Genomic DNA, 25,725 nt, shown 5'->3' on the forward strand with positions numbered 1-25,725 from the left:
TGGCTCTTGCCTTTTCTTTTCCTCCCCAGTGATTCAGTTCATACCCACCCCCTTAGTCCAGGCCTGCACTAGCTCTTCACCTGAAGTCGGCACTCACTGAATGGGTTTCACTCTTGGCTTTTGTTAAACTTAGTGTTCCAGCATATTCTACAAGTACCATGGGTAGCAGGCAGGATGATTTGGGTGCTACACAGATACTTCTGTTCTCAAAATTATTTGTAACACATTGCTGATACATTAGTGTAAAAATGTTGCCTGCAGATCAAAACTATAAATTTACACATATTATTGCTTAGAGTGAGAGTCATCAAAAAAGCAAGCAAACTTCATGGGATCTGTGGATCTGTTGAGGCTCTTCTACAACATTTAGAACTCCCTTCCCACCTCACCTCCCAGGAGTAGTTCCACAAACTCACCTCCTGAGCAAGGTGGTTTCCTGCCATGCCCACATTGGCAATGACCTGATTGTCACAATGGCAGAGTTATGACACAGGCACCATCCCACCTTCTTGTCTTCCTCCCCTGTTGGGGGGACCTGCCCTGGTATTGCAAAGCTATTCAGCAGTGACTTGAGATGTTAATGCAGCTTTCTGAAGAGCCTCAGTTACAAATGATGAGTAGCTTAGCTACTGGGAAAATCTTATTCAATATTCTTATTTTATTTTTTTTAAAAATTTACGGGAACTGGATTTTAAATAAGGAACCACAGGCAGAAAGTGCTGAAAGAGGAAACAAAGTGGATGTTGGAGAGGGCTGAACCTAGTGAAAGCTCTGCATCCACACAATAAGTTGCGGCTTCATAAATTCACTCTAAGTACATTTGAGGAACAATAAACCATAAAAGAGGTTACCATGACCTTGGTTTCTGCATTGCTTTTGAGATAAAAGGTCTAAGTATCAGAATGCATTTGGTTGACTGTAGTGTTGTTGACTGATTAAAAACGTTTGTGCTCCTGGCACCCCTTGTGGAATGCTGATGAGGGCTGGCCTGGGTGCTGTGTGCAGGATGGATTTTTGAGGCAGAGATCAAAGTTGCTTGGCTAAAATGGAACACTAAAAGGTAAGCCTTCATAACTGTAGATGAATGGGGCAAAGCTACTGACATAAACATTAAATTGCAATACATTGACTTTGCATTTATTACTTATTGGGGACATATCTTAAAAGCATTTTGAAGATGTTCCAAATTCTAATCATTGCACAGGATAACAACTTTTAAAACATTTACATCAGCGAATGGTTTTCTTTGAATCTAGTCATTATATTTTTCTGATTGATTTTGCTTTAGAAGTGAATACTTGAACTTTATCTTGGTTTGATCATTCTTCATATGTACAACTTTTAGGCATAGTGATAGAAAACAGGGCTTTGGAATGAAAAGACCTGAGTTTAAACCTCATGACTATTGCTTATTTGGTGTATGACCTCAGACATGTTACTTAATTTCCTTAAATCTCTATTTCCCCTAGAAAAATGGGATTAATAATAGAATCTATTTTAAGAGCTGTTTAGAGAACTGTGGTAATGTATATAAAGCACTTAATCAAATATTTTCTATCGGATATTTTTCTCATCTGTAAAATAAATAAGAAAAATGTAGTAAAGGGAACATGTTCAGGTTCTCTGGTCAACCCCCAAATATACACTAAGAGTGCATGGTGAAGTTCATGTGTTAGTAGATGGTGTTGCAATCCAGGCCCAAGAAATACTCACTCACCCCTTTTCCCCACAGAGTTCTGACAGAGCAAGCAATACAGAAAGGAAAATAACTAGATAGGGAAAAAATACTCCCTTATAGGTGTGCAGACACCAGTCAAGAAGGGCCTTTCTGGCCAAGACTGAACCAGAAAATGTGGTTTAGTTATCAAGGTGTAAGTAGACTACTGCTTTCTACCCCTTGAATCCAGATACACCTCGGCTGAGGTCCCTTCTCAGAAATGTGAAGCAGAGAGAATAAGATGAGGTCAGCTTAGTCGAAGGTCATAGTGAAGCCTGGGACAGAAGGGTAAATGAGTGTCCTTCTCTGGAGCTGATCTTTAAGCCAAGCTCCCTGACCTAAATTATACCACATTGTAAGATGGGGTCCAATGAATGTCCTGGCCTCTGACCAAAGAGATAAACAACTCTTCTCTCGGAGACGGGGAGGGAGCTAGAAGATCATTTCTTCTAGAGAGCCCTTTCAAAAAATGTGGAGTCTTTTGAACTAGGGCTGCTAGACTTAGCAAATAGAAATATAGGACAACCAGTTAAATTTGAATTTCAGATAAGAGAGGAATCATTTGTGTAGTATAAGTGTGTCACATGCCATATTTGGTACATGCTTGTACTAAAGCATTATTTGTTGTTTATCTGAAATTTGAAAGGAACTGGGCATCCTCCAGGTTAGCTGGCAATTCTATTTCTAGCCATGTTTTGCAGTCAGTTTGGTGATGGTTCACTGAGACTGAAAGGAAGGCTTTCAGAGCTCTTTCTTTGTTGTGGGAGGTGTCCTGTGTGTTGTGGAATGTTTAGTAGCATTTCTAGCTTCTACCCCCTAAATGCTAGTAGAATTGCTCCTGCTTCCATTGTGACAACTGAATATGTCTCCAGACATTGCCAAATGTCTCTTGGTGGGTCGGGGTAAAAACCACCCCTAATGGAGAACCACTACTTTAGAGATAGTGGCACAAGCAGGTCTGTGAAGCATGTCAAGATGGTAGACCAGAGGGTGGCACTTAAGGTTGCTCCTTGAACAACACAGGTTTGAACTGTGAGGGTCTACTCCTCCGTGGATTTTTTTTTCCAACAAATACAGTGCTGTACTGTAAAAATACAGCACCCTACTGTAAATGTATTTTTCTTTTCCTTATGATTGTCTTAGTAACATTTTCTCTTCTCTAGCTTACTTTATTATAAGAATACAGTACATCATCCATATACAAAGTATGTATTAATCAACTGTTGATGTGATCGGTAAGGTCAACAGTAAGTTATTAGTAGTTAAAGCTTGGGGGAAATCAGAAGTTATATGAGGATTTTCCACTGGGCAGGGGTTAAGGCCCCTAACCCTTGCAGCGTTCAAGAATCAACTGTATATCCAAAAAATGATGCAGGTCCTTCCTCTGTCTTCATTCCTCCCCCTACCCCCACAGTTTGGGCTCTTTCCCAGTAATGTTAGGGGCTATCTAGACCTATGCAGAGGAACCTAACAACAAATTTTAGTCCCATGTTGATTATAATCACTAGACAATCCTAGTGTATTGACTTTGCCTGTTCACACAGATCACATGACGCCCTGAATAGCAACTCTTTAGGTTTTAGCTCAGATCTCTTCTTCAGAGAACGCCCAGCAAATGATTAAACCAAGTACTTAAATTTTATCACAGGTCATCAGTTTGTGTGGCTTAGTGAACTCCCCGTGTGATGGGCAAAACTCTTATAGTCAAACTACCTTACTTAAGTGTACATATTATTCCTTAGCTCCATTTTGTAGAGGGAAGAATTTGGAGACATTGGATAATGAATTCTGTCCTTCAGACATTTCCACCTACACATTTATTTTTGAAAAACATGCTGATATGCCTTCAAGTGATGTTTCCTGTTTGTCACCTTCCTCTGCCTGAATGTTTCCTTACTTCCTTGGGAAAAAATGAAGTGACTTTTGCTTTATTAACTTTGTCCAGTATCGATAATTAATTTTGTAGGCCCATCAGCTTATGTAGTGAGAAGATTTCATTAGCAAGTTAAATGTAACTTTATTTCTTCCTTGCTTTCCATATTTTTTAGGCTTTTAGAGAAGCAATGGTTTTATAAAAATCCATTGAGCATAGCAAGGACAATGTAACTATTGTGTTATAGTGCTGGGGGGAAAAGAAGTCTCTGTTCTCGATTCCCTGTAAATGTGGTATGTTTTCAAATCTTTTTTATCTAATGTTCTGCCTTACATAGGAATACTCTGTTCCCTAAGAAGCCCATTGTCTTTATTTGTAATCACAGGCCTTCATCATTATAGAAAAAACCCCGAGCCCTCTCAGACTCTGATACCTGTATTTAATCAATAACCACATTCCTTTTTCATCTGTGTTACCTCTGCAAGTGCATTTTCCCACCTGCGTATGTTTTATTGTCAGAATTCAATTGAAGGAGCCATTCATGTTTGCAAAAAGGATGATGTTTTATTATTGGTTATAAAGAAAAGAAATTTCATACTTTCTGTTATAGCACGGTGAATTCTGAAAGTGAGGAACAAGTTAACTAACCGTGGAGAGACCACAGAAAAATCTTGTAGTATTCTGACCACATTATAAAACCAGAACTGGCAATTTTTGTGTCTCTAATTGACAAGCATTCGATTTGCATTTGAAATGCAATCTCTGCACAATTTAAGGGTACGTAGACTGGAAAGAATAAGTAATGGTGGTCAAAATATTGAACACGAATATGACATGGCCTAATCAGTGACACCAGGTACCATCTTATTGGGACAGGATCCCAGAGACGCTGCAGTTCCACGTGTTCTTTTAGTGGCTGGACCATGGGGAGGTGGGACGGGTGCTTGGAGAGGGGCCAGGGTGCCTGGGGGCATAGAGAAAACACTAAGGAGGTACAAGGTAACAACTGTTTATGAGCCAGTCTGGTAGTATTTTAATATTTGAACCATTGAAACAGCTGTATCACCGTGTACCAGCTGGACTCAGAAGTGCAGAACTATCACATGGTGCAGTGTAGTTAGAAAATTAGACCACCAGTTAGAGTTCTTAACAGTTCCATTAACTCACTCTATGGTCTTGGATAAGTTAGTTCTTGGGGCCTCCATTTTCTCTTATGGAGAATAGAATATTGGATTGGAATTGTCCTAGGTTCCCTTCCTATTCTAAGAATCGATTTCTTTTCCCCCATGAATGAGCTGCAGGTTCTATGCACAGAGTATAGAGTTGTCCTTGAACTTCTGAAAAACAGAGACTGAAGTGTTTCCTAAGCAGTGTAGGGCACTGTCATGCTCTGTGGTTTGTGGATAAGGCGATTGTCAAAGAGGAACGAAGCTGCATTAACTGCATGCGCTGTGTTGTCAGGACAAGACAGGAGCAGTTAAATACCTTTCTACAGGCAGCTTAAAGACTCTGAAATAAATAATGCAATATATGTTAAAAAAAAGAAGAAGATAGCAGGAGGGGAAGAACGAAGGGGGGAAATCGGAGGGGGAGATGAACCATGAGAGACGATGGACTCTGAAAAACAAACTGAGGGTTCCAGAGGGGAGGAGGGTGGGGGGATGGGTTAGCCTGGTGGTGGGTATTAAAGAGGGCACGTACTGCATGGAGCACTGGGTGTTATGCACAATGAATCATGGAACACTACATCAAAAACTAATGATGTATGGTGATTAACATAACAATAAAAAATTAAAAAAAAGACATTTTTTAAAGATTAATTGTTTCCAATGTTTGGAGGAATTTTTTTGCAGAGAGAAAAATGTGCTAGTTTACTACAGAAACAAAACGAATGTTGCTTTTGCCTGAAATTGCCTAAGTTGGGCAAAAACGGATATTTTGGAATTTTTTGTTTGACTAGATTGGGGAAAGTTCCCTCCACTCTTTACTTCACTTTTATGTTCTTTGTTTGAATATATATATATATATATATATGTATATATATATACATATACACACACACATATATGTATATTCAGTGAATATTTTGAGATATCTCCATGGGAATATATAAGCACACATTAATGAGCAATGCCATGCCTACTGAAAGTAAAGTTTCTAAAATAACACCAACCTAGATGTGTTTTCCCCGAAAATGGTTTGTTTTAATTTGTTTGAGTTGAAAATCACTTTCCAAGTTGATACCACATCTTTAAAAATTTTTTTAAGTATGAGGAGGTACTCAGCATAATTATGAATTACTGTAATTATCAGAAAAGAGAAAAAATATGATTTCTGAAGCACATGCTTTATTAGGAAACTAGGTGCTGAATAAGTACCTAAACATGTATTTCTTTTTGGTTCCTACATAAGTGATAGTTTAGTGAAATGATGTGATTCTGTTTTAATATCCTGTTGCTTATTGTACCTGACAAACAGAAGTGAAGAAAATGAAGAATTGATTAGCGGGGGTCATTTTCTTGAAACTTGCATATAATTCCCATTTATGCTCATTGGAATAAAGAAGAGCATTTCTGTAACAAATTAAGAACATGCATAACCTGTTATGACATAGTCATAGACGTATAATAATATGGTCTAGAATTACAGTACTCTCTTGAAGTACATCATATTCAAAATTCACCCGAGATGTCTTAGAGACATCTGTTGTAATTACAGGAACATGGTTTCTAATTCATTTAATTCCCTTTCCTACCTAAACTGTACATATAAGTGAATTTTAAGAGACTGTATAAATAAATTTTTAATTACAAAATGATGTTATACAATACATTATTAATAATAACCAACAATGCATAATGTTTATGCATGAGTCCATTACAAAGATGAACTAATGTATGTCAATTCTAAAAGAATGCACTAATTTGTCCTGAATTTGTGAATGAAGTTGAATCCATGATGCAAGCCAATGAATGCAATAACACAGAGTAGTTTAGCATGCTTTTATTTTAGAGTCAAGAAACACCTTGTACCTATGGCATTTAAGAGGTATTTAGGATTTGTTCATCACATGTGATCAAGATCTTATTTTTCAGCGAGCCATGCTGTTATGAAATTTGGAATAAGACCATAGAGTTGACAGTACTGGCTTTACCAGACAGGTGCAGAATAAAACGGTCCATAGCGTCCAAGAAATGTGTACAGTCCTTACATTTCGGCACATAGAAATCACAGTCTTATTGTCATGGGATTTCCCTGTGGGGCCAAAGGGTCTGCTGGGATGTGGTTAACTTCACTGTGCTAGCGGTAACAGATTTCCGAAATCTCCATGGCCAGCTCCAGACACTCGGTGGTCTCGTGGCAAGATTCAAACAGGCTGCAGTCCATGTCACAGTTGCAGTTGCAATCATTCCGAGCATGACTTTCATCCGAGGTGTGGTGATACCTGTGAGAGGGGCAGCACAGGTTGGTACACACCGTTTCACAAGTATCTGGGAGCATCAGGAGACAGTCCCAAAACTGGCAAAACAGACAGGTGAGGATAAGGGAGGCACACTCCTCTGTTTAAAGAAGAAGAAGATGACAAAAAATGATTAGTGGCACCTAATGATTAGGGGCATCTCTGAAGGACAGGCATGTAAGGTGGTGTGCTTGATAACTTTATAGGCCAACTCTTAATTGTCCATATTAGGGGTAATGTACACCATGATTCTCTGAAGCTTCCCCACCCCCCATGCAGGACTCACTCTGCTTAAGCAATTGCTTTATTAACTTCCTGAGCATTTCTATTGATTCCACATGATCTGGTTATTTAAAGTGCTGTCACTTCTCTAAACTCCTTTCTTTGCTTTGCCTGCAGAGGTGCTGGGAAGCCACACAATTAGCTATCTTTTTGGAAGCCTTGCAACTGTCTGAAGAATAGCAGGTCCTCCCCAAGTGCAGAGAGCTTTTGGGAGCAATTAGGGTTGGGGACAAGGAGAGACTGTACAAACTTCCAGTTTCTTGTCCCAAGGCTTTGTCATTTGTATGGTGTGGATTCCCAGAAATCCACCACACCCATATTCACATGCAAGCAAAAAGCACATTTTTCAAGACCTAATATAAATGATTTTTAAATAATCGTAGTTTTGATGTTAGTTGTATTTTATTCTGAATCCCTGTATCCTTTGTCCTCCAGTTACTGTGAAGCCTTGATTTTATATTCATGTTAAATGGAATATGTCATCATATGCCTAAAAGAGTAGAAATCTTCTCAATCCTCTTTAAGAAAATTGCTTTAAAAATTTACTATGCAGACTTGTGAAAATCTGAAAAGTATCTCTAAGGTATTGAAGGTAATTGGTAATTTTAGCCAAACAGCTGTGATGGGTTATAGATTTTTTTTTTGTTTCCATAAAGGGAATTAGTTAGAAGATGTAGTAGCTCTCTTGTTAAAATTATAACTTTTTTTTTTAGTTAAAAAGTTCTCAAAACGTGAGCACTTTATAAATGGGTAGGTAAGTGTTTACATGAGACATCATCTAATTAATTAAAGAGAGTATCCTGAAGATTGTCGATGATTGAAAGTAACAATCTGGCATAAATTGGAGAAAAATTCCTCCTCCTGATGGGTTTATCAGTCAAAGTTAGATTTTCATGGGGATTTATTATTTTTTTCACCAAGAATGTTAATGTTCATCACTTTTGGTTTTCAGACTTTAGTTGGCTGAAACTATACAAGCCTGCAGGAGAGGTTTTGCTCCTGGAGTCATCTGCTAAATGGTTCTGAGTATTCTTAGGGCCCTGTTCATTTACTTCCAACAATGTTTTCCAGAAAACTTTTTTACTTTTGTTATTCATCTATTTGTTAATCTGTAAGAGGAGGGAGAACATGGAAACTTGCTCTAAAAGGGAACAAATATTTTGAAGATTTCTTTTAAAATCCTCATATAAATGTCTAAAGTGACCTGGTATATAAGTAAACAAAAATCTTCCTTCCTGCCTCCATCCCACCCTCCATCCCTGCCTCAGACCCTCCTTTTTATTTCTTCCCAATAAGACGGTGGTAAAGAACCTCACCGTGACTTTTATGATGACTTTAATTGACATATATTGTTGCAGGTGCTGTGGCCATTACTAAGTATTTCTTAGCAGTGTAGGCAGCATATCCCACAATACCTCTAGGGCGTATGCACTCATCTCTTTGCCAGATGGGGTATAATTTTTTATTCACTCAGAGCCAGCTTCTAGCATGTGGCTAACTCACCCATATAAGTCACCACAAACCACCCACAAAAATTCAGGAGTTAGTTAGCGCAGTACCTAGACTCTATTTCATGTTTGCATTTCTGAGGAGGGTGTGTTGGTGGTCAAAGATATGTAGCATAAAACCTCATCAACTTTTACTAATGCCAAGAAGGCTACTCTAGCAGCCCCCGGCAAAGAAGAAGTTCTCAGGAGAAAATATTCCAAGCAAATGCTCCATAGCCCTCAGGCTGGAGGCTCAAGAGACTGACTCAGACTATGATCATATGAAAATGATCCAGTGGGATCGCATCCTTTGTAGATGGAGATGTGAGGCTGAAAGTTTGTTTTGCCGGCAGGTTAGGGTGGGAGCTGGTGTTTCCTATCAAAGTGTGAAATACCTATTTGTGAAATGGACTTATTCTTTCCTGAGGGCGTATAGTCTTTTGGTTTAATTCCTCTTGCCATTGTTTTCTTAAGCTGGCAGATTCTGGAGGTCTCTGCTTCTGATGTACACTGTAGATTTTATTTATACACACACACAAAAGTGTTTGGCCTAATCCTTCGGCCAAACTGGCATTTGTTTTCTTCTACCTCTCTATTTTGCATTTGAGAATTTTTTTCTTTCTGTGTATAAGTCAGTCCTTTTTATTTGGTTATAAAAGGCAGCGCCTCTTGCCCAAAAAAACATGGCAACATTGGTGAATTGAAAACAGATTTTCCCGAACTTTCAAGAGCATTGAAAACTTTTCCTAAAAGGCATATTACATAATGCTACACGGACAGCCAAAACTATTTTGCATATGGGCAAATTTTGTTTGCACAAAAGTAACATAAGCAGTTCCGGGGGAGAAATTTGCAACTGTTTGAAAAGAGAGTTGGGTTTCCCCAGTTCCTGAATGGGTGTGTTTTCCTTTGCCTGCACAATTTCTTGGGGCTTTCATGTTTAATAAACATGATTTCTGAAGTCACAGCCCATGATCAGCACCCTACTCTCAGCCATCCGAAAGAGTACGCTATGCTTCCGTCTGCCCCTTTCGTGTCTCTTCTCTTCAGCAGTGTCTTCAAGATATCGCCCACTTACCGAGGCCAAATTATATCCAGATCTCCCTCTTTCCCCATTCCGCACACCTGTCCTTCCTCTGGCTTTCTCTCGTGAATGGCTCCTGCATACTAAGATGAAATCAGCAGAAAGCTGGGACTCATTCTTGTCATTTTCCTCTTCCCCATCATACCACCGTCCTCCCTCCAGTTCCTTGCTGAGGTTCTGCTCATTCTGTCTCAAGTCAGTATGTGAAAACCAGAAGCCTCTACCCACCTCTAGGGCCACCCCCTCAGTTCCGGCTACTATCAGCCATCGTCAGGTCCACAGCAATAGGCTCCTATCTAACACATTGCTTTTACACGAGCCCAGCTCAAATTCATCAGCTCCTGTGATGTTTTTCATTGTAGATGGGAAGATCTCACTCTCCCCTTAAAGTCCCACATCCTTGCCATAGCCTGTGTGATAGGTTCTTGCCTGTTTTTCTGGCTTCCCATCCTCTGTCCTCCTTGCTCACTGCGCTCCAGCCACACTGGTTCAGCTTCAGATCCTGAGATGCCCCACCTGAGAGTCTTTGCCCATGCTCTTTCTTTGGCCTGTGTTCCATACTTTCCCCTCACAGCTTGATCTGATTCCTACACAACCTCTGAGCCTTTAGCTTGAAACATCATTCTTCTACATGCCATGAAACTCTCATAGCATTCTATTTTTTCTTCATGGTACTGACTATAGGATGATATGAAACTAATTAGTTTATTAGTGAGTTTCTCCCCCTACTAGAACCTGAGCTCCAAGAAAGCTGTATCTGTTGTTGAATGAATGAATGAATAAATGAATGATGGGGGACAAATAAAGTGGTCCTCATTTTGTAGATGAAAGGACTAAGGCTCAGGGATTGTCCCTGATTGTCCTGAATCTTTTCAACTGTAAGGTGCTTGGGGGTGGGGGGGGAGGTTCAGATCTCAATCTTTCTGGATCCAAAATCTGTTGTCTCTTAGCTGGTGTTACACTGGGAGCAAATGTGCAGTCCTGCTCCAGTGAGCAAGGAGGACAGAGGATGGGAAGCCAGAAAAACAGGCAGGAACCTATCACACAGGCTATGGCAAGGATGCACTTCGTAGGCACCTCCCATAGTTCCTGAAATAAGCCTGAGGTGAGTACTATCCCTGTCCTTTTATAGATGAGGAAACTGTGGCTCAGGGAATTTAAGAAGCACAGGAAATGGAGCAGCCATGATTTGACTCAAACTGTCCCTTCCAGAGCTCTGAATCCTGCAGCTGGCCTGTCCTTCCGAAGGCTCACACTTCCTCTGTCATGATCCAGTATGGCGCGGGACGTGGCCGCCTCACTCCCTGCTCCGCTCTGTATCCCCCAGACTGCTAACCTCTGTCCTCCAGGTTCTGTCAAAGCAGTGGCAGGAAATGGGAGGGTGGGAAGAAGAATTGAGTGGTATCTCAGGCAGTACCTGGATCTTCCCCTTGGTTTTACCTCTTTCTGAACATCCTTCTTTCTGCAGCTCTTGTTAATGCCACTTGCTAGTTGTCTGTCTAGTAATGTTAAGTTCCTAGCGGCCTATGAGCAAAGGCCAGGACGAGTCCTCTACTAGTGGCCTGGAGGGGCCAAGGGAAGACGTGGCAGAGCTTTGTTGCTAAGGTCTGGGTGGCTTCACTGTTCCCTTACTTGGCTTTTCACCTCTCCTAACATTTTTGTAAGGAGGTCTCTGCATGTTGAAGTCCCTTTATTGACCCTGGCATCCTGGCCTCTTGGAGTGTCCCATCTCTCTTTCCCTCCTCTTGCCTTGTTAAACCTGGATCAGAGAAGGTTCAAGAGGGAGCCAAGACTTGCAGGCCAAGCAGCCAAAAGAGGTATTTGACTGTGAACAAGAAGCCATGACGAAAACCCCCTTAGGTTGTTTCATTTTCTTTTTACAGCTCTAGGGTACCTTTAGGACATCGAGGCTATAATGTGCTAAGTGATACCCTAATGATACTGAAGGATTAATGCAGCCTCCAGAGGTGCTAAATGTACAGCTGGGGATTGGCTAATTAAGAGGGAGAATCTGTCTCATTAGAAGGGATCATGTTTAATTATAGTGGAAAAGGTAACAATGCAAGGGGCTCCCACCAGTGTACCTGAGGTCAGCCTCGCGGTCACGGTTCTGTACTCCCTGGGTTCGCCCTCCCAACTTTGGATCCTGTCACCATGATGCCTGGGATTAAGAGGAGGGAGGGGCAGAGGCAGATTTAGCTGTCCACTGGAGTTCTTATAGCTTTCCTCAGCTCTGGACACATACCACCTCCTCGTTTGGGAATCACTATTCAAAATAGCAAGAATGTAGTTCCTCCAGAATTGGCCCCAGATAAGCAACAATCCCCCTCCCCTCCAAACAAAGTAATTAAAAAAAAGGCAAATAAACATGGCCCAAACCCAGTATCTTAATATGTTAATGGTTAACGTGCTCTCCCAGCAGATTCAGCAGAATCATGAGATTTGTGACACAGTGACTCCAGCTAATTACTCCAAGTTTCTAGTCAAAAAGTATAAAAATTGGCTCCCACTCCTCCAACATTGAGTTCTTTTTCTTTTTTTTTTTTTTAAAGTCTGTAATGTAGAATAGGAATAAATAAAGTGTGACTGAATGTCTTTCTCTAGCTGGGGGTATCATCCCTGATGTTATCAATTTTAATAGCTACTTAAATATGTCAAGATCTATTTAAATTCAGACAAGCACAACTAACGTTCAAGTCAGTTCTTTAGAACGAGGATGACTAGATTTGGGTGATACTTAGTAAATTTGTGCTTATGTTTTTTTCTGAGCAAATGAACTGAAATAATTATAAAATTGAAACATTTTATAAGGTGACACTACTGCATTTAATTGTATGAAATTTACAGTGTAGAAAATGTAATCATTTTATTCAGTAGTCCATGGTGTAATTAAGACTATTCTTTTGAGGTATCTTATATTTATGATTTTCCTCTTCCACCTGGATGAGATGTCTCAAATTCAAAATTATACATCAATTAGGTATATTCTCAGGCTTCTTTTTAAGGTGCCTGTTTTTGAGCATTGTGTGTATCCTTGATTTTATTACTCACAGGGATGCCTTTGCAATCAGAATGTAGCAACAGAAGCAGAGACACAGGTAGTGCTCTGCACTTTTTACATTTTATTCGGGAAAGGGACCACACAGGATGAGCCACAATTTAATAATAAAGTAATGTTGCAGCACATAGTGTGTGATGTGCAGTAAAGATCCTTTTAAATTCCCATCAGAGCACACACCATGAACTGTGCTAATGGATGTAACACATTTTACAAAATCTGCATGTGTGAGGCTTTTCCATTCTGTTTTAAGTGGGGCAATGTATATAAATAATAGATATTAGCAATTAAGCATCCATTCCTATGCACTCATTTATACATTTGAAAATAAATTAACCACAAACTACATGAAAGTGGATGCAATCTTCTCTTTTCCCTTCTGTTTCCCCTGCTGTTCCTGAAAGATATTTCTGTATTTATCTCAGTACGAACAATGACCCCAGCTCTCAATTTCTGCATCCTTAAATTAATTACTATAAAAATTCTCTGACTTAACTCTTGATATCCTTGATGTTTGCTGTTTAAGATAATGAGAGTGTCTTATCCACACTTGTGGGCCTTCGTTTGGATGTTTTGCTCTCTCTTTTATCCAGGTACCAAAAACTCTCACCTCAATGGGGGGATTTTTTCACCATTTAGGAAGGGAGCGGTGGGCTTTTACCTGTGCTGTCAGCCTAAAATCATGATTTCCCGGGCTGTCCCGGCCTCTCAGCCAGGGCTTAAGAAAAACAGTCTAAGTCAACTGTCCTTGTGAATCTCCTTTGCTCTTTTGAAAAAAACAGTAAGTGGTGCATTTCCTGCACGAGGCTCCTGAGTATCAGTTGCCATTTTAATGGACTGGTCCTTTGGCCCTTCCCTGAGAATACAAGGGTTCAGGTATCATGTTAGCTGCACCAGCCCTTCTCCTTCTCCCAGAATCCCTGCTAGGACAAATCAGAGTTGTTCTGGAGGGTACCGTGTTGTACTACATGGATTTGTACAAGGGCAATTCCTAATTTGTGGGTCATGACAACCAAGATCTCTTACATGCATTCCTGAGACAATCTGATGAAATGCTCTAGTGTCACAGTGCTTTCTAGTGTCTCAAAGCACTCTCCTGTATTGCCTGTTTTCTTGATTGGCATCAGACTCCAGCAAAGCCAGAAACATGAGCGTCATCTTGAATTTGAGGTTGTAACCTGGCAGTCCACTGGCCAAAGTTGGCCCCGAGCTGTGTATTGTTGGGAGTGTCTGGGGCTTCATAGAAGAAATAGAAGTATTGTCAACACCTAAAAAATTTGGCAATTTCACATAACACTCTGGAGCTGGCAACTCTGAGCTTTTATTTCCTTCTGGAAACAATTAGCTGGAGCTGAGTGGGGCAGCGTGCTTCACTGCGCCCCACTCCTCACCAGTCCCTGTTGCTCACTGCCATTCTAACTCATTATTCACATCATCCCCTGGCACCTGCAAGCAATTGTGTCTGTAGCTTCTGGTCTAAAGCAGCCATGACATGTTTACACAAGATCATAAGGAACGCATGTTAGAAATTTCTCCCCTTGCTTTCTAAAACCATAACCATAATGAAAGCAAAAATCAAATATCTATGATGTGCCAGGTCCTGTATTGGATCCTTTGTACACGTTATTTCATTTGGTCTTCAAAACACCCTAGCTCCGTTATATAACTGAAGGACTAAGATTCAGAGATGGTAAAAACTTATCCAGGTTTATACGGTTAATAAATTTCAGAGCCAGGAATTAAACTGATGTGATTCCAGAACTCCTGTTATACAAAAGTCCATTTATTTATTTTTTCCTTATTTTCAAAAAGTAAATATTAATTTAAATATAGACTAGAAACTATACCCTCTTATATTTTCCTTTGAGACACTGCAAGCTTTCTTTAAATGCAAATGCAGATATGGAACACTACAAAATTCTTGAATGGTTTTGGGTGTCCTGTAAAGGGCGCTGCAAAGGCAAACTGAGTAAAATTACGTATGTCTTGTTGTGAAGTGCTTGACTTTGAACTTGACTGTGATGACCATTTAGCACCAAATAAACTTGAAATTGGCTTCGCAGAAGGAATGTGCCTTTTATAGTCATATACAGGGGTGGTTGGGTGTAGGTTAGCACTGATCAGAATGCCCAGGAGGTGATATCACCTAGAGGAACCAACCCTGGTTGCTGATGTAAGCATCTTGATATTTTTTACAATCCACATTTATACATTTCCAGCATTTTAATACCATTCTACTCTGCCTTCTTCTCTCAGCCTAGCGTCACGGGCTGAAATAGTCTCAGAGTTGAGAAAAGTTTGCCGTTTTTCTTTATCCCCTTCATAGCTCTGTAGCAAGAATGATTATACCTCATTCCAGCTATTTAAAACACTTTACCTCTGATTTCCAGCTTTGAGAGCAAACAATCTGCCAAGCACCTCGTAATTGCAGAGTGACCTTGACATGTGTCATTCACCAGGGTTTTCAAATCAAAGTCTTACTGTTTAATATTCATAAAGGCTCTTTTTTTCTAACAGCATATGTGATGATTTTACAGGGGCTGGGGGTTGGGGAGCTTTATTTAGAGATGGGTTGATTCTGAGAAACATACCATCAGTGTCTCTCTGATGAACTGAAGTATCAGTTTGGAGGTAGGAAAATTTCGTTTGGCATTCTTCAAGGGAGGACAGTGATGTGCTGGATTCTGACAGTTTTTTCTCACTGGGGGTTTCCTTGGCTGGTCCATCTGTGATATTGAATTCAGATACTGAATTTATAATGATAGCATTAATGGGTTTCTCGTCTGCATGCTTTTCATTTGTGAGTTGTGTATCTAGATGAAAAAAGAAAACACACATACATAAACCCACTAAATTGACATGACCTAGTGATCTCAGAATGGACATTTGCAGAAAGTTTCTCACTCAAGACTTTTGTGAGAATAAGGTCTTATTTAAGAGAATGAAGCATCATTGAATGGAATCATTTTGAATAAAAATATAAGTAAGAATAAAAAAGTGCAATAATTGTAAAATTTTACACATAGTACAAGTTTCCCTATCACAGTAATTTGTAACACTTATTTCTACTGTGTTTTTTTTTTTTTTTTAAGTGATAGGTGGAGAGAAACAAAGAATTCATTCACTTGGATCAATGAGATCTCATAGTTTGTTGTCAGCTTAGGGTCTGGCTCCCAGAAGCAGTAAAAGGGTCTTAAATGCTGGACAGTGCTGCTCAATAATGTATGTGATCTTAATCAAATTGTTTTCATTTCTTTGGTTCTACAAACCTCAGTTTCCTCCTCTGCATAAGAGGAGTGGTTATAAATGAACCTCTATCAGCTCATATCTGTTTCTACTCTCAGAGGCTCTCCGTTGCCACCCCTTCCCCTGCCTTAGCATTTCCTAGGATCCTATTCAGGTGAGTGTCGATACGGCTTTTGGGGGTGTGCTTTTTGGAATATATTTCCATATAACCACCTGGAAGGGAACTTCTGGCAAAATCCTTGACCCTTGAAATTCTGGTTTGGAGAGGCACAGAAAAGACCAAGAAGGCCGAGGTGCCTCATGTATTTTAGAGCTCCCATATTCATTCATTCATTCATTCATTCATTCATTCATTCATTCATTCTCACATAATCATATATGGGTCTGTTATGTAAGAAGCACTGGGCTGGGCACGGGGGATACAGTAGCGCCTAAGATCAGCGTGGACCCCAGTTTCCACAAGCATCAAAGGAGTTAGCAAAGAAATAACTAAGTCACAATATTGAGGAGTGTATGACAGAGCAGCATACCGTGAAATCATGTTAGAGTCTGGGACATAACCAGTCTGGGTCATAACTTACCTATATACCCATTACACAGAATCCTAAGATCGAGCAAAGAGTGAATAGAAGGTATTCTCAAACATGCAGACCAGCTGGTTCCTAGGAACACCTTAAGCCCTACACAAACAGCAGTCCGGGTCATTTGGCAGCCCTCCTGGGAGATGGTGAAGATGCATTCTGGAGACTTGCATTCTTGTGGCTAACCCAATGCCTGGTTTATCCAATAATGCTCATTGAGTGTCTAGAATAAATTATACAGCTCGCAACCTGGTTTTTACCATGCTTATAACAGCCCAGTGGCCAACATCCATTTTCATCACCTTTTCCAAAGTTGCTTCTTTCTTTCAGGCAGATGGAAATCTCTACTGGGTCCTATCTCCTGGGTCAGTGGTTCCCAGACTTGTCTAAAGAGTAAAATAACCTGGGAAATCTTTTAAAACTTTGGGATTTTTTCAAGCTCAGGGAACCCCTCCCACCCCTCAGCAGATTAACTCACAGCCCCTGGGGGATTTGTGAAGCTCCCTACATGAAGCTCTAAAGGCTCCTGACTGGAGTGGGAACTGTCAGTCCGGAACACGCCATTGTCTTGTTTCTTTCTCAGCCTCCAAACAGCCTTGGCTTTCAACAAGGTTTGCTTTTTATTCCCTACTCCTTATGTTGCTGGCTTTAAGTCTCTTGGTTGTGTTTTGATTCACTCTAAACTGGACTGGTGGAAATTAGGGTTCATGAAAACATCGATCATTAATAGCAATTAATGTAATAGTGAATAGATGGAATTAGCTCAACCGATTGGGAAACCCTAGGCTTCCTCTAATTCCAGAGAGATTCACCAAATTAATGTTGTAATGATGATATAAAAAAGTAGTTTATTTTTCTGGAGTATCAAAGTGTCTGATAGCCAGCTAATATTACAAACAGATAGCCATTCAAATTATGTCTTAGAACACTTGGGGCAGTATTGATATTTGGAGACAGATAATTCTTTGTCATGAGGAGATCATAGGATGTTTAACAGCATCCCTGTCTTCTACCTACTAGATGCCAGGAGCACCCATTGTCCTAGGTTGTGGCAAACAAAACTGTCTGCAGATAGTGCCTAATTTCCCCTCCGGGGCAAAGTCACCTAGGGTAGAAATCCAAACCACTGCTTTATACACACACCCACATACATCGTAGCATGTCGCAGGCCTTTTATGTCAGGTTCCATGTTAGCACTTACATACCTTATTTACCTGAAGCATCACAAAGACTCTAGGACGTAGATATTGTCAGCCTCCCTGAACAGAGGAGAGTAACTAGTATCCCCCGTTAACAGATGAGGGAGTGTAACCAAAACTTAGATAGTTTATTTATATAATTGCCCCAGTGGTCCTCATTAGCAAATGATAGAACTAGGATTTGAATCCAGGCCTGGTGTATTCCCAAAGCTCAGCTCTCATCCTTGTCTCTGTAGTAGACAACATCATCTCTGATTTGTTCTTAGCTTTTATCTCTGCTTCCAAGCTGCTGAGGCTGCACATCAGCAAACCCCTCTGAACCCTGAATCCCACGCATGATGTGTCACCTACCCAAAATCTAGTCTAGCAGATTACTTAGCTTTCCAGATGCCTCTCTCCCTGAGCAGCCTCTGCAAAGCAGGACTACCTTCTTGCACACTCAGGGGATCCTGCATCTTCAGTTACAGCTGCTTTATACTGTACATTAAAGAGCAGCTCAGAAAGAGCTGGTAGATAACGAAACCTTGATGAGTATAGAGATTGCGGCAGCTATTTACTTACGGAATTAATTAACAATCAGTTCAAATTATCACACGTAGTCAGGCTGCATGTAATTTAAATTGCTTTTGCACAAAGTAATTCAGTAACAAAAAAAAATGTTGGATAGAGGTTACTGGAATGTAAGAACATGCGGAGAATACTGTATACAGCCAAGTGGTATATGATTCTCTTTTTAATTTTGCGACAATTTTAAGTATAGCATTTTGAATCTAAGTGGTGTGCTACATTAAGCAACCATTTGGAGTCACTGGGATTGTACTGAGAGAATTTTGTGGAGAAGTTAAACTGCCATTCATAAAGTTATTTTAATTCTCTATCTCTGTTTATATTTTTATTTTTTTTCATTTCCCAGTGGGAACTATCTGTTGCTCATTAGAAAAATCATCTGACATACACACATTTCAGACCCCAGTCTGTTCAACCCAGAATTCTGACATCTGAAGTGAGTCACAAGTTTTGGGTGAATGTTACTGACATCTTCCATCTTTTATAGATGGAAAGCTAACAATAAATTTCCCCAGATTCCTCTTTTGCGGTGTTATTTGACATTGTATCCCAAGTATTATAAAGTAGCATAGGCTAAAAGGAGAAACATATAAAAAGTGGTATCGCATCTCCTGCAGAGAAAACGATTTTGGAATTAAATAAGGAACTCGTGAAACTATATTTGGGATGTTATACATAGTTCTTGACATTAACTTAGAGAAAATAATTTTTTAACGGAAAAAAAAACACCAAAATTAGGACAAAAATTAGAAGCTCAACTGTATTTCTTAGGGAAAAAAAATTAAAGTGTATCTTAAGTCAGTGAAATAGAAAATTCATGTTTGGGCTAGAAGTAATTACAGAACCAATGGGCATAAACTTAAGTAACAGAAAAGACAGACAGTTAATTAATTTTTTATTGCCATTGAGCAAATGTTATTAATTTAATTCAATTAACATTTATTGAGTGCTCACATGCAATAGATGAATCAATATGACAGGAGCTATTAATTTATTTACTTTAAGTTATTAAGGAAACATTTTAATGATTTTCATTTTTGCTCACTAAATGTGACTTTGTAATGTTTGCATCCATGCATTCTCTGTTTGAGTGCATATATTTATATATATGCTTTCCAATTGTCAATAAGTAGCAGCTCTTCTTCCCTGGCTCCTCTGATTCTATTCTTGTTTTCCTCTCCAACCCCCTTACCTCTCCCCTCCCCACCCTGTCCCCTACACTTCCCTTCCCTTCTTCTCTTTCTCTCTCTCAGTTTAATTCCCTGACCTGCCCTGTCTCTGTTATTGGTTTCTTTTTTCCCTTCCAGTTCCTTCAACATATTTATTCCTTTATTCCTATTTTTGTACCCTACCTTTGAAGGTCCTATTTGTCCACACTCAGAATTTAGTTATTTTCTTTGTGAAGTTGGCCCCTGAGACTCTGTGCAGTACATCAGCCAGCTGGGCCACATTTACTGAGCATTAAACTATGTGTCTGGCCCCGTCCTGGGTGCTGAGAGATTCAAAGAAGAACAGCAAATAATCTTGGTCCTCAAGAGGCCCACAGTTAGCACAAATTGTAGTCACACACTTGTAACTGACGATTGGACATTTTACTCGAGTTATCAGCTAATATTTACAATTAGTATATCTCTTTCTATGAAGGCCCTATTCTTCTCCCCAAACTGGGTAACTCTAGATATCTCCGGAGAACCCATAGTTCAATTTCTTTTCATTGTATTGTCATTTTTAACAAATTCCCCATGCTTCAAAATATTCTTTGAATTGCCCCATCCTTCCATCCAAATATTTACCAGTTCTTACTTATTTTTGCTCTTAAATATCTTACAAGTGCATCTCAGACTTTTCATTCCCATCACTACCACTCAAGATGAATCCTCTCTGTTCTTAAATCTGTACTATTTCTGTCACCAGTGGTCTCAACTATGGTGACAACCCTCCCCAAGACATCTTGTACACTATAATTGAAATGTTTTGAGTAATATTCTTCTGATCGTAATACTCACTAAAAAATCAAAACAAAACATACACACACACATACGCACACACCAAATGTTAATCGCTCATTATTACCAGACTGTTTTCCCATTCTCTTGTTCTGAATTAATCTATGCATTCTATTGCAAAATAGAAAAAAAGATGTTAAGTTTTTCTTGTAAGTAGTAAACTCCAGAAGCCTATGCAAATGTTGTCAGATAGGTGTTTAAAACAGGGTGATTTGTGGGGGGGGGGGCGCCTGGATGGCTCAGTCACTTAAGCATCTGCCTTCAGCTCAGGTCATGATCTCAGGGTCCTGGGATTGAGCTCCGCATCGGGCTCCCTGCTCAGTGGGAAGTCTGCTTCTCCCACTTCCCCTCCCTCTGTGTTCTCTCTCTCTCTTTCTCAAAAAAAAAAAAAATCTTCAAAAAAAAAAAAACAGGGTGATTTTAATTCTGGACCAAAATGTTTAAAGTCAGTGTGTATTTCAAAAGTATGGGCCATTTCTAAAGCTATCATGACAAATTATATTTTACCTTGGATTTAAACTATCTTCTAGCTTAGAACTTCATACTGTAATTATCTGGGGTTGAAATCAGATTGAAGCAGACAGGTGACATTTCAAGGTATAAGCTACCAAACCATCAACAAATAATTATGGTTAGTAAATGTAGTTAATTGAAGTAACGCCGAAGAAGAAGAAAAAAGGTTTTTTCTCCTTTGTATGTAGAGTTTATAAAGTTCATACAAATGTCAGAAATTATTTTTGTTGTTAATACTAGAATGTATGGGCTCCATTCTCCATGGCTTGGTAGATAAGAATACAAAATTGAAGAGCATTCGACATGATGGAACTTGCTGAAAATTATGAGAAAGAGCTAGAATCTCAGTTTCTAGAGGTGTAGAGCACTATTGTGCTTATGTTGAGTACAATTTTGGGAAACTGATCCTTATGGCTAAAGACAGAATACAATTAGGAAGACGAGGATTTCTCAGTCCTGACAAATGCATATTGAAAGGTGATTGGTACTTAAAGAAGCTGTATTTAAAAAAAACAACACATTTTCTTTTTTGGAAACTGAATGGGGGATAATTTTTTCCAGCTAAGGGATGAAGTTAGTCTCATCTTTTTGGAATGAATGGAAATAAGTTTTTCATGGCATGTTCCATTGCTATGTCCTATGAGATTGGGCAAAATAAAATCTTGGGTTTATTAAATCTCTTTTTTGGAGGGGAGTGGAATCAGTGAGGTAAAGATATTGGACATTTTTTTTTTCTGGAATTTTCAAATGCTGGCTCTGGTGAGAAGATGTCCTTTAAAGACTTTCAAGTTAAAGCAGTAGTTTTATATACCATTGTTTTGTCTTCTGTGGTGCTTCAACTAAAACCCTGCTTCAAAAAACGTTAGATGAAATGTTTATCAGGGGCCGTGACAAGGGGACATTTTAAGCCTTTTCAATCAGCATTAGTAAATCTTTTTTTTTTTTTTTAAAGAGAGAAAAAGCAAAAGAATATTATTTGTCCTGATACAATAGCAGCGAGTGTTCAAGGTGAAAAGGATTAAAGAGGGGAAAAGAACTGAGAGAATAAGGTTGAACACAGCCCCCTCACCAAGCTTCCTCCATACCTGCCAAGCATCTTCAACCCTTTGGGACCGAAGTGGGGTTTTTGGCCTAACGCTTCTAGATCATTATCTGTTTTCTGTTCCCCTGTGGTACACTTGGCACCCATACACAGATGCAGGTTAAGTGATATACTTTTATAGCTAGATCCTAAGCTTGTATCAAGGAAAAATTCCATCCTAGGAGGTGGTTGGATCTTCTTCAGACATGAGAACAGCATACAATTATGAGTCTCCAATTCATTTGTATGCAGTTACCTTCAGTTTAATGTTTGTGTAAAATGTCTCAAGAAATAAAGATGATGTTATCTCAGGAAAAAACAAATTGGTTAGCAGTTTTTACAGCTTGATGCACTTGGATTAGTGATAGGTTTAGGGCTTTAAAAAAACTCAGTGAAGCCAATCAGGCTATAAACTCATGCCTAATTGGTATTACATATACGGTTGCTTTTTTATTGTCAGTATTTAAATATAAATGTTAAAAATTAGGCTATAATTATTCAAAATATTCTCTATTATGTTAAAACCATCACAATTTATTCATCCCAACGAAGCGAATGCCACTTAAAGTCTCTTTCTAGCATTATCTCATTTGAGGCTCACAACAGTTTTGCAAAGTATTATTATCACTATTATATGAATGAGGAAATGGATGGAAGGTCAGAGATTTTAGTGGTTTGCCCAAGATTACCCTGCTGGTAAGGGGCAGAGCTAGGACTTGCACTTAGGTCTTCTAATTCCTGTGACTGTCAAACTTTACATCCGTAAATCGCTTTATGAAACCAGGCACTCTGATAGGAGCTCAAAATACTTTTCTGAAGTATAACTCCTGTGTCCCTTCTGACGTTTCTCTCTTGAGGGTAATTGACCTCGCTAGTCATTGATTAAGGGAGGCACTGCGTGTGTGTGCTCAAAACCGGAACTCCAACAAATGACTGCGTTTTCCGTATCCCTCAGAGCCCAATGCAAGTGTTACCGTCTATGTGAGGCTTTCTGCAATGCCCCCTGCTCCAACTGGGAGTCCCCAGAGGTCTGGGTTGATATCCTATTTTTTTTTTTTTTTTTTGGTACTGTGGTTAATTGTAGATGTATTTCTCTTCCCCTTCCTGTTGTGAGCTCCTTGAGGAAATGCATGTCCATTCATCTTTGATTTCCCGGCACCTAGCACAGTGTCTGGCAGAAAGCAAGTGTTAAATAAATTTCAGACGACGGATGAACTGACTGACAGATTGAATGTGGGGTGTCTCAGCTTTCAGTTGACAATTGACTCATTTTCCCTGGGACAGGTTTTCTAAGCACATCTTCCATCGGTCTTCCTCCCCCACTCTCGATATGCCAGTTAATACTGATGAAAGTCTAAAAATTCTCTTTTGTGCTAAAATACATATTAATTTTTATTTTGATTTGAAGGCAACATTTGCATTTATATCTGTAAAACTGTGAAGAATATAAAAAGGCACAAAGAAAATAAAATCCCCTGTAATTCTACCATTATTAACACATTATTATATTTGTTTCACAAAAAGACAATGGAAATATTTGGTGAATATATATCTATATATATGTCAGATCTGGAATATGTGTATATTATATACATTAAAATCATAGCAGAAAAATATATTTATATACATTCTAATTTTAATATATTCTAATAGATATATCATATGTCTACTACTTGCAAGATGTGTCACCCACTTTAATATATTATATATATTATACACAGTACTTCCAAGATGTGCCACTCACTCTTTTAGGACCTTTGCATAAATGAACTCATTTAATACTCCCAGCAACTCTGTGGTAGGTACTGCTGGTGCCATCCCCATTTTTTGGATGGGGACACTTAAGTACAGGGATGTGAAGTAATTTACTCAAGGTCACACAAGTAGTAAGCGATGAAGCTGTGATTTTAACTTAGCCATCTGGCTCCAAGTCCAAGCTTCTACCACGATGCTATATTGTCTTCTAGATAGAGATTTAAAAAGAAAAAACAGTATTGGGATTTTATTGAATATATTATATATGTTACCATTATATCAGAAGCATTTCTCTATATCCTAAAGATTATTTAAAAACATCCTCAGGTCTCAACTCACATGTCACCTCCTGGGAGAGGCCTTCTCTTACACTAAATCTAAAGCAATATTTCTCAATAGGGACAGATTCTGGCAATGGCTGGAGACATATTTTATTGTCATGATTGGGGTGAGTGCATTTAGTAGGGTGAGTAGCCCAGGGGATGCTGCTAAACATCCTTCAAGGCACAAGAACTCCTTCTCCCCCACCCTGCCCAAATAAAACATAAAGACTATGGTTTCAAATGTCCCTAGTACTGAGGCTGAGAAATCCATATATAAAGTAGTCCCAGGCTCTCACCACCAGCGAATTCTATGTCTCATTGCCCTCATAGTGCTTTCCAGTATTCTGAAAATGTTTAGTTTATGTGTTTGTTGATTCACTTGAGTTCAAGTCTCTTCTACCCTATACTAAAATATCACCTTTATGAGAGCTTTGTCTGTATTAATTAATTGCTATATCCTAGAAGAGGTTTTGGGACATAGTTGGTACTTAATAAATAAGGAGTCAAAGAATGCATAGCATTCCTTGCATGGTGTATCATAAATTATTTAAAAATTTCCCCATTCAATAAAAAAATAGATTGTTTCCTATTTTTGCTACTTTAAATACCCTTAAACATTATCTTCATGAATATTTTCATATGTCTATTTGTTTATATAGGTTAAATTCATAGGGAATGACTTATTGCATTAATGGCCAGATTTCTAAAGCCCTGAATATAATGTACAAGTTATTGCCTTCCAGAAAGATCGTGTCAATTTATACTTACACCAACAGGGATTGGAAGAAGTTTGCTGTTCTCAGGCCAATTCTAGATTTTACCAATAAAATAATTTACTTTTATCAGTTTGAAAAGAACTTGAGTCAAGTTTCCAAATTTTCTACATCCATAAAGATAGTCTTTCACTATCCTGAGAAGTAGAAGGTTTTTTTTCATATTCACTGCCCTTTCTGAGGAATCTTTGTTCCACAACTCAATTCATGGGTAATTCTGAGATCCCCTGCATTATACAGATTAGGTAGGTAAAGACTCATTTTGTGTTTGTAGATCAAGAGATTCTTGTTGAACAATGTTTATTGGATGATTGACAATTGAATTTAGTTTATTTAGCTGGTTATTGCCTTTGTGTCACAAGGGCTCTGTGACATATCAGTTGACAGAATTTGGAGGCTCCCTGTTTACTTTGAGGCTTTGACCAGTTAGTATCCATCCATGATACACCTGGATAAATGGAGAATAGAGCTATATTCTCCACAGAGACCCTGGGGAGGCCAGAAGTCAAGCCACACTGGAAGGGAGGGCAAGAAGTAAGCAGGAGAAACAAACGACCTGTTTATTCACAACTCCTTTTTGCCCACAGCATATGCCCAATGTATTATGGAATCTGCGAATCTAACTGAGGGGTTGAGATTTATTTTCCTGGTGGAACCACCTGCTAGAAGTTAACCCTGTGGTCTCCAAAGTGGCATATATAGACCTAGCGGAATTGCAAA

General features: G+C 39.1%; 1 protein-coding gene across 1 annotated transcript in view; it reads right to left on the reverse strand.

Annotated features, from left to right (window-relative positions):
• Window positions 1–6,890: 6,890 nt before the first annotated feature.
• The window catches only part of MDFIC2 (MyoD family inhibitor domain containing 2), a 111,740-nt gene continuing 92,905 nt past the window's right edge, over window positions 6,891–25,725 (reverse strand). The window contains exons 4-5 of the mRNA XM_035723049.1: window positions 15,553–15,774; window positions 6,891–7,150 (exon numbers count right to left, since the gene is read on the reverse strand). Of these exons, the coding sequence (XP_035578942.1) occupies window positions 6,891–7,150; window positions 15,553–15,774 (482 nt within the window). The remainder of the gene's footprint in view (window positions 7,151–15,552; window positions 15,775–25,725) is intronic.

The sequence above is a fragment of the Zalophus californianus genome, chromosome 1 (genome assembly GCF_009762305.2).
Source record: "Zalophus californianus isolate mZalCal1 chromosome 1, mZalCal1.pri.v2, whole genome shotgun sequence".
Taxonomy (NCBI): Eukaryota; Metazoa; Chordata; class Mammalia; order Carnivora; family Otariidae; genus Zalophus; species Zalophus californianus.